Source organism: Amblyomma mixtum, chromosome 9, assembly GCF_055824585.1.
Source record: "Amblyomma mixtum isolate Tamu chromosome 9, ASM5582458v1, whole genome shotgun sequence".
Lineage (NCBI taxonomy): Eukaryota > Metazoa > Arthropoda > Arachnida > Ixodida > Ixodidae > Amblyomma > Amblyomma mixtum.
In genome coordinates, this window is record NC_143020.1 from 118,745,812 (window position 1) to 118,755,733 (window position 9,922).

The 9,922-nt window shown below is 46.2% G+C and overlaps 1 protein-coding gene across 1 annotated transcript; it reads right to left on the reverse strand.

Annotated features, from left to right (window-relative positions):
- Positions 1-599: 599 nt before the first annotated feature.
- On the reverse strand, positions 600-9,379 carry LOC149330952 (TNF receptor-associated factor 6-like). The gene is made up of 2 exons (XM_089560028.1): positions 9,227-9,379; positions 600-1,805 (listed from the first exon to the last, which is right to left on the reverse strand). Exons 1-2 carry the CDS (start codon positions 9,362-9,364, stop codon positions 600-602), a joined length of 1,344 nt encoding a protein of 447 aa, XP_089416154.1. The 5' UTR covers positions 9,365-9,379.
- Between the last annotated feature and the right edge of the window lie 543 nt (positions 9,380-9,922).

Genomic DNA, 9,922 nt, shown 5'->3' on the forward strand with positions numbered 1-9,922 from the left:
GGTTTTCTTTTCGCTTGCGCTGGTTTCAAGATAGTAGTAAAAATCTATTAGCTGTTTATGAATGATAAGTCAATCATTTTTAGTTCTTACCAATTACTTCACGGAACAATGTGCCCATGAATTAGTTAAGTCGACGTTTGGTTGGTTTCACCAACATCACCAGCCTGACTAGGTCCACTGCAGGGTTATTGGCTGCCCCGTACGGTACCGTCCATTGGCTCGCATGCTTTAAATTGGCCAAACTACAACACTATACTAAATATCCCGCCGATGGGTAACAGTACCCCTAATGAAATAATAACAAAACAAGCGTCCGTTAAGGACCTGCGAGGTTAGATTCTAAAAATATTAAGTTCATACTATGCATACTATGTAGCAGCGCTAATTATAAACACCATTCCTGAAAGAAATTTAATTTTTATTCACCAAGCTACTACAAATTACCTTAGTATATTCATAGAATTAAATTTTGAGCTGCCGCTGCCAGTTCATAACTACGGCTTGAAGGAATGAACTGCCTATAACTAAGGAAATGAGCTGCTCAGAACAAAACACAGCTACTCCATTAGCGTCGCCTTTCGGTGTCATTGCCGCGCAGCTCACAGTAGCAGGTGCCACTTCACACGAAGCCGGTCGTAGAGCACATAGCCGTCACGGGTGAGTTCTTGTAGGTTCAGAGAAGTGCCAGGATACCAAACGACTTCATTACTTGTTTCTGTAGGCCTTTCAAGTTTTCGACAAGGAGCTGGTGTAACAACTATTTCCTGTTTTGATTCATTCACTGCGTGTACGATGCTCAGCTTAACTTTGTACCCAAATGGCCACGGTACAGCGTCGTCCATGTCACCCCTGTGCAGCTGGAAACCTACTTGTAACGTCACTGAATCACCAGCCTTCTCGAGCCTTACTCCAGGTGACATACAGTAACCGCGAAGGTACACCCTACCGCCGGCGTAGATAGCGAAACCGGTTTTCAAAGCAACTTCTTTAAGTGCTCGCACACTTTGCACAAAAAAGACGCAGTGGTCCACGTTCAGGCCAGCCATCCAGAACTGTTCTTTGGTCCACTTCAATGTCTTCGCACTCCTTTCCGTTGCCTTGGCTGAGGATGTTCCGACGGCGTCACCAATCTGTAATAACCTCTCAGAAATCTGTTTCGTCGGATGCACCAGCTCGTATTTCAAGGTGTCGTTTATTGTGCTTATAGCACTGAAAAGGTTTTCTGTTTGATGCTTCGTGGCCAGCAGAAATTCTTTCAAGTGCTCATTAGAGGCCACTATTACACTTACACTCGTTGCTAAACTGTCCTGACTCTTCCCGATTAGTTCTGGCAGTCCTCTCAAACTTTCGTTTAAAGCGCTGGTTTCTTCACTCGTTCTTCCCCCAGCTAGTCCATCTCTCAAATCTTCCTTCAAAGTGGTGAAATCTTGCTTCAGCGTTTCATTCAACGCATTTATGCTAAGGGAGATTTCGTTCAGTCGGTCGTCAGTTGAGCCTCGGTCAAAAGGCAACCGCTCAAGGAAGGCCTTCATTTCACATGCCTGCTTTTCCAACGCCTGCTGGAAACACGAGAAAATCGCTGCTTCGTTCTTGAAACCGGATTGCCCTTGATATTGGGACGCGGGGTGTGTCACCAAGGCACGACAGTCGGATCTGAGATGCGCCCACACGTCACTGCGAATTACGGTGGCCGAACACTTGGGACAGGAGACCGAGTGGTGTTCACACTCGCGCTGGAAATGCCGATAGACCTCCGAGGCAGCCATCACCTTCGCGCATCCATTTTCTTCGTTCCAGCAAGTCACCTACAATAAAAAATTATAGGCAACTTCAGGGACTCCGTCCGAAGTACTCCTTAGCTATACACCGTTTAATTACGCACATTCGGTCCCAAATGCGCACTGTTAGCTCTTCTGAACAAAGGCCGTGGGAAGAGCTAGAGTTCCTTCCATGCAAAATAGTCGTACAACCGTAGATTAAGAGCAAACAAGAGTGGTACCAATTTTTCCAGGAGGTGTGCTTTTTCATTTAGCAACTTTTACAGTGATTTTGAAGCAAAAAATAACTTTAGCTCCTTTCCTCGGGGAACTCAGGAGCAAGACGTGCTGGAAACTTTCGGATGGTTGCCCATCAGATGGCATGTGGCAGAAAATCTTGCCCATCTCAGCGCTCCGAGTTGAATCAACGCCGAGGGAAATAGGACAGCTTCCTTTCCCTGCATCGCCTTACACGATTTAGCCGTCGTCGCAACGCCTCGCGCGATATGCTGCGACGGCGCTGTGCCATTTACAGCGATCGAGTTATCCCTGTCGTTAAACTGTGTCTCATTATACTGCTGTTCCAAAGGCTCAACACCAGTAGCGCTACCCCTGTGGCCTCGCACTATAGAGACAGCTGAGTCAAGACATAGAAACATCGCTTATATGTCGACAATGACCACTGCATTTTGCCGCACATGAAGGTGAGAAGGTGACCGATGTGGGCAAAGGAACCTCTAAGGCCCATGAAATGCGGTCGAGCGCTATGGCGCATTAAACAAGGAAAGCAGTGAGGCATGCTGAGTACGCTCCCTATCATAAGAACGAAGTTGCTGAAAACGGCGCCACGTAAGCTACCAGAAGGGGTAATGAAGGCTGAGGCCGCTGTCCGCCTCGAAACGAAGCGGCTGGTGTATGCCTCTGCGTGCGAAATCAGCCAGGAATACCAAATGCGTAGACCAGCGCATAGAAGAGAAAGAGGTGACAAGTACCTCAGCCAGGGGATCTTGCCGATCATCCGAGTGCGGAAAAACCGACCAATAGTCTTCCTAGTCATGTGATCACGTGGTCATACTACTATCCATACCACCACGCAGCTAAATTCATTCGACCTTGTGAGAGATTGAAGGTCATTGTCGATGTGGTGCCCACTGCCTCAAATCAAACATCAAGGTCAAAGTCAAAGGACAAGGTCAGGTACTCAATGATCATAGTCACATGGTCACGTGGTCGTACTACCATAGCTTGGGCTATACCACCCCGCAGTTAATTTCGATTTGACCTTATGAGGCACTGAAGGTCATTGCCTCATCCACATCAAAATTGGAAGTTGTGCCCCGAGGAGTAGACCTCTCGATCTAAAAGGTATCGGAAGAAGGCGAACGTCCTGTGGACGTGGTTGTTAGCTTTCGTAGGCTACTACACTGACTTCCCCTTCTTCTTTCCTCTCTCCCTCGTTCCATGTGCCCTGCTGTCTTCGCAGCCACCATCAGTTGGGCAGCCGAAACTACTATTTTAGTTGAAACAGGCCCTACGTGGACCACACTAACTACGACTAGCTGATCAGCGGGTGTCGCCGAGGCCAGTGAAACCGGCAAGTGTCTCAGGAAGAAAGTATTTGAGGTTAACGAGGGAATTTAAATGCTAAACACCCTTCCCCTTGTGCACCTCCTTACATAGGACTTCGGAATAAGCGTATTATCGGGTATGCACTGACCTGATTATTATTAACAAACTCAATTCAGTACAGAGTAGCGATGTTTGCATTTCATTCTTATGGTCGTACCTCCGTTGCCGAGCTTCCAGAAAGCTGCGGCTTGCCCGCGGTGTCTGAGCGGGTTTTCTGCCAAGGTAAGTTCGCAAAAACTGACAGACATTTGGTGCTTTTTTGCTTTGTTTCATAAAAAAAAATGGCTGAGGCTTAGCTAAGGTTAAGCCTAGTCAGATGCGAAGCATATTGATGGCTAGGCTTGGTAATACACGGCTTTCCTTGGTTGACGTTCATCCCGCTCTTCATCGGCCTCTGTGGCACGCTGAAGCTTTCGCTTCTCGTTCAAATCAGCCCTGCTTCTAGGCGGCATCCCAACACGTGGCCGCCTTGTAAGTGCCCGGAGAGCGAGGCAAGCTCAGCTTTATACCGCTGCTGTAGCGTCACGTGGTCAGCTGCAGCGCCTCTGATGTGGAGCCTCCACCGCCGCGGCCGACCGCGCGAGCTGGCAGCCCATCTCTCCTCTGCTGTGACGTCATGTTGTCACGTGGTCAGCCGCCGCGCCTCTAATGTAGAGCCTCCACCGCCGCGGCCGACCGCGCAAGCCTGCAGCCCATCTCTCCTCTGCTGTGACGTCATGTTGTCACGTGGTGTCACGTGGTCACGCTCAAGGTCAATGGTAGCTTCACCGCCGCGCTCGACGGGCTGTAGTGTAGCTCAATAATATGCTTCGCATAAAAAAAGGAAGACCAACATAGCAGACGAATGCAGCCGACCAATTAAGAGCGTTGCTTCTTCAGAGCCACTTTACAAACTCTAAGACGCTTAACAACGCGCGAGTATTACTAGTAATACTTTATAGTTTATAAGCTTGACATCTCAAAGCAACTCAAGTTTAGAGGGACGCCGTAGTGGAGCGCTCCATATAATTGCGGTCACATGGGGTTCTTTTAACTTGCACTGACATCACAGTACACGGGCCTGTATCATTTCGTCTCTATCGAAATGCGAGCTCCACGGTCGATATCGAACCTGCATCTGTCGGGTCAGCAGCCGAGCACCATGCATTACGAGCAATCTCGCAGTTATCTTAGCTCTCTTTTTTGGTAATTACCTTCTCAGTAGCGATCCCACTGCGCTAAATAGACCTAAATGATCCCGCGCTCACATTACTGCACTTTATTCGCTCGTTACTGTGCGCCATCATAGAGCCAACGTAAAAATTACAGCTAGCAATACCTGAATTCGCACTATCATTTCCACTGCCTTCTAAAGCATTGAACGGTGTCTGCACTGCGAAGTATTCAGTGGAATGGCAGTGAAGGAAACAAATCTGATATCATGTCATCATCATCATTTAATGGCCCTTAAAGACCCCTGGCGGGGTATTACATAAGGGGGGGGGGGGGGGCGAACATCGAAGCAAGTAATGACATTATTAGGTCAAAAAAAATACATATACAAAAAAGTACAGTAAAACAGTGAAAAAAAAAACTGAAAAAAGTATACAGTGAAGAAAAAATATACAGTGAAACAATCGTTGCTTGGGGAAGAGAAAAAAAAAGAAAAACACGTTTATAAATCAGGCAGACAGGTGCAGTAGTAGATCAAACAATCATAACATAAAAATAAAACGCAAAGGCAACAGTTACCCACATTGGGATTTCAAGTGCAATGACAGCATTTGGCGGAATTTAAGAGCATCGCGTTCAGTGACAATTAATTCGGGTAGTGAATTCCATTCATTAATGGCAAGAGGCAGAAATGACTTGTTAAATGCGTTTGAGGAGCCATGAAGTCTTAGGATGCTCATGGAGTTGAAAAGACGGCGTGATGTTCGGAGGGGAGGGAGCAGAAGGGAGTGTCGAAGTGAGGGAAAACAATAGTACAATTTATGGAATAATGATAAACGGGCAATTATACGCCTATGCGCGAGAGGCTCGATGTCGGCAGATAATTTTATTTTGGTAATGCTAGAGCGGGTGTCATAGTTGGAGGAAATAAAGCGGGCTGCACGGTTTTGGACGGCTTCTAGGCTGGCTATTAAGTAGGCTTGATGTGGGTTCCATATTGGGGATGCAAATTCAAGTTTGCTACGGACGAAAGTTTTGTAGGCTAGGCTGCGAATGGAAGAAGGGGAGAAACTGAGGTTGCGTCTGATAAAGCCGAGTGTTTTAGATGCATCAGCAGCAATCTTCGTGATGTGCTCGTGATATGGATGCCAAGATACCGGTATGATTCGGCTTTAGTAAGGATGGTTGAACTGAGTGAATAAGCGTAGTCGATATTAGTGCGCTTGCGTGATACCTGCATGTATTTGCATTTCGTTACGTTGAGCGTCATTAGCCATGTGGAACACCAGTTTTCAATCCTGTTTAGGTCGCTTTGGAGCAATTCCTGATCATTGTTAGTAGTTATGCGGCGGTACAGGACGCAGTCATCTGCGAAAAGACGAATTGTCGATGAAATGTCGGAAGGATGATCATTGATGAAGATTAAAAATAACAGTGGGCCGAGCACCGAGCCCTGAGGCACACCAGAGAAGACTTTTGTTGTGGGAGAATTGTCATTATCGATAACAGTGAATTGAGAGCGATCAGTTAGGAAGCAGCGAATCCATTTTAATATCAGGGGATCGAGGCATAAGCATGAAAGTTTAGCTAAAAGGCGTTGGTGGGGTACACGATCAAATGCTTTTGAAAAATCAAGGTAAATGACGTCTGTCTGGAATGAAGAATCTAAGTTTAGGTTAAGGTCGGTAGTGAATTCGAATAGTTGGGTTTCGCATGAGTAACCGGATCGGAAGCCGTGCTGATTGGAAAAAAAGAAAGAGTTAGAATCAAGGTGAGATGCGGTTTGTGAATATATAATATGCTCTAATAGTTTGCATGCAATGCAGGTTAAAGATATTGGACGGTAGTTGGACGGATCATGACGGTTGCCTGCTTTAAAAACTGGTACTACTCGACTTAGCTTCCAGTCGTCCGGAATTAAGCTGGTAGCAATAGATTGATCAAATATTATTTGCAAAATTTGACTGGAGATTTCCTTGGTGCATTTCAGTATCTTAACTGGTATATTGTCTGGTCCCGGGGCACTTGATACTTTAAGTTTTTCGATGAGGCTTCCAATACCGTTAGCTGTTATAGTAACAGGCGGCATTTGCGAAAATGAAAACTTCGATACAGGAGGAATGTCTGAAGTAGATTCATTGGTGAAAACCGAGGAGAAATAAGAGCTCATTACAGCACTGCGTTCGCCTGATGCGACCACAGAGCCATCCGGGTTAACCAAGGAGATGTGATGCGTAGACCTATTACCTGGCGTAAGGAGATTCCAGAATTTCTTTGGATTGGAGCGCATGATGTCTAGCAAGTCCTGGTGGTAAAATTTCTTTTTTGAGCTTCGTAAAAGTCTCGTGTATTCGCAAAGACACGAGAAATACTTATCCCACCTTGAGACACTGGGAGAATGCTTTGCAAGACGGAAAAGACGTTTTTTTCTCATTAAAAGTTTTCTGAGGGCATTGGAAAACCAAGGTTTGCTGGCATCACCTCGAATGCGTACGAGGGGTACATATAGATGAATAAGTGATATTAATTTTTGTTTGAAGAGCAACCAGTTATCATTGACGGTTCTTGTGGAAGAGGACATACGAAAGTGATGGAAAAACTTGTCTAGCTCAGCAATGATACTTGGAACATCGGCCTTATTATAGTCACGAATGAATTTAACTGAAGGTTGACGAGTAGCGATGGGTATAGATAAGTTAAACAACAAGGTACAATGATCGCTGAAGCCCGGAATGGATGATAATGACTGGACACATTCAGGATCTGAAACAAGAACAAGGTCGAGGGTATTGTTTAGGCGAGTTGGAGTGTGAACTGTTTGCACAAGGTTAAAGGTAAGGACTAAGTTTAGAAACTCACTCGATTGGCCAGAATGTGCGGATAAGTTGTACCAGTCAATATCAGGAAAGTTGAAATCGCCGCATAGTAAGTAAGTTGCATGGGGATAACGGGTATTAAGGTCGAGTAGTATTGAGTACAGTTCATTAACAAATGAAATGTCGCTGTCTGGAGGACGATAGCATGCAAGCAATATGACTGTGCTAGAAGGAAGCAATAACCTTATCGCAACGATTTCATGATTGCAGATGGGCAAAAGAGGAAAAGAAGGCGTGCTCGATTTTACAAAAACCAATACACCACCTCCTCTCCGCATCACCCTATCGCGTCTGTGGACCGTGAAAGATCGCGTATCGTGCAGCAGCTCTTCATTCGAGATGTCCGAGGTCAGCCACGATTCAGTAAATATAGCTATATCAGTATCGCTATCGTTTAGGAAGGCTTCAACGGCATCTTTTTTGGGCAGATAGCTGCGGACGTTGGAAAGTAGAACTGCTAAGGTTTGATAACTCGGGGCTGCGTATGTCACTTGTGGTGACTGACGAAGTAGGTGTGGCGGAGGCCGATGAGCGGATGGCAAACGCTATAACTTCACTTCTTGGACAGAATCAGTTTCAGAGTTATAAATAAATTGACGGTCATTCATCAGGAGCTTGTCGAAACGGATCTTAAATGTGGTGCTTCTTCCTTGGGCGTAAGAATAAAGCTTACTTCTGGCCATTCGCACACGTTTTGAGTAATCTTCGCGAATTGCAAAAGAAGTATTTTTTTAGCTTCGGTCCTGCCGTTAAAATCCTTGATTTTTCCTTGAAACGGGCCAGTTTGACAACTATTGGGCGATTTTTCTCCTCTTGATAACGCCCTATCCTGTGCGCCCGTTCAATGTCATCAGGGCTGACGGTAAGGCTAAGTTTATCTGAACAAAAAGAAATAATCAGAGACTCAGACTGAGCCCACGTTTCAGCGCGATCATCTTTAATTCCAAAAAAGATCAAATTGCAGCGGCGAAGGCGATTCTCTGCGTCATCATATTTGTCGGCAAGAACTTTAATTTCCGCAGAAAATTTTTCTACATTCGTTTGTGAAGTGCTAGAAGAATTGGGGTCGATTTGTTGATTCAGCTCGGCAATTTTTTCCAGTGCATCAACGCGAGAAGACAAGCGGCTGACCACACCTTCAATATCAGTTTGTGCAGCACGTATTTTTGCGAGTTCAGCAAGGACTATGGCTTGGGACTGTTCTAAGCGAAACAGTGTCTGCGAAATTGATTCAAGCGATACAGGTGTGTCCTCTTCTGTAGGACCAGGATTTAGTTCAACGTCACCCGAGAGGACAAGCAAGAGGCATACCAGGTGGGCGTTGAGACAAAAGTAACACGACAGGCACATTACTCTACGGTAGAAGTCAAGCAGGTCAGCGGGGCACGACACTGCGACCAAGAAGGGGTTGCTAGTACGGACAGAGTTGGCTTGAGGTAGGTAACTAACCTGCGCAAAGAGTGGCGGTTTCATGACCACGTTTGTTGCAGTGGCGTGCCCCGAATGGCCCCAGAGCGATAACTGCATTTGTAGTAATAAAAGGAATTCTCCTAATGAGAGCACTTTTTCTATGAATTCAAATCTACGGGTACCGCGGCAGAACTGGCTCTATCGGGGTTAGATGCTATTCGGATCAGTGGCATTGATTCTCTGGTGAAGACAGGATCCTTTTGCGTTAGAACAAAGAAATGCTTTGGTTACTGCGAGTGTTCGTGTCTTCGCGTCTGATTAGTGTCCTTAGTTTTAAGAATCACAGTTCTGTGAACAGCAGAATTTTCCGTGGTGTTTTCAACCTAGTTTACCCTCGCTTACCTGTCGTCTCAATATCTCGTAGACAGGGGTGTCCTTCCAGTCCACGTCTCTGTCCTGGCAACGTTGTCCATCCAGAGGACACAACCGGACGCCGTCCTCTGCGCACAATTTGAAGCAAGACTCGCACAGGAGGTGCATGCAGGGCAGCAAGGCGGCACTCCTGCACACGACTCCGCAGGCACCGCATGTCCTGTTGTGCGGAATCGGCTCAACGAAGCGCAGGGGTCTCCAGTCCAGGTCCGCGGTGAACCCGACCAACGTGTACCGCCCGCCTACGTGAGGCATCGTTCACCTGGCGCCTGTGAACCGCGTTTTCTATCCCCACCTGCCGTAGTCACCCTGCAGTCGCCGTGCTGCCTGCTTCTTCCTTGTCGTCCCTCGGCGGAGTTTGCGCATGCGGTAAAAACGTGGCTCTTGGTAAGCGTTCAGTGCCTGCTTTGTTGTTGTTGCGACTTAAGGAAGAATGAATATATTACAATATGTGATACATATATTGCTATATGGTAGAATATGGTACAATATATGAGACAACATACCTATAGTACACATAGTCTAGCAAACACGTTGCCCCGTCTTTTAAATAAGTTTCATGCTGCAAAAGTTGATCTATCACGAGCATGCCGCAAAGATGTACAGGATGTATGTGCTACTTTTTAGATTTCATCATGCTTTCACTGCTCCTTTATCTATTTCGTT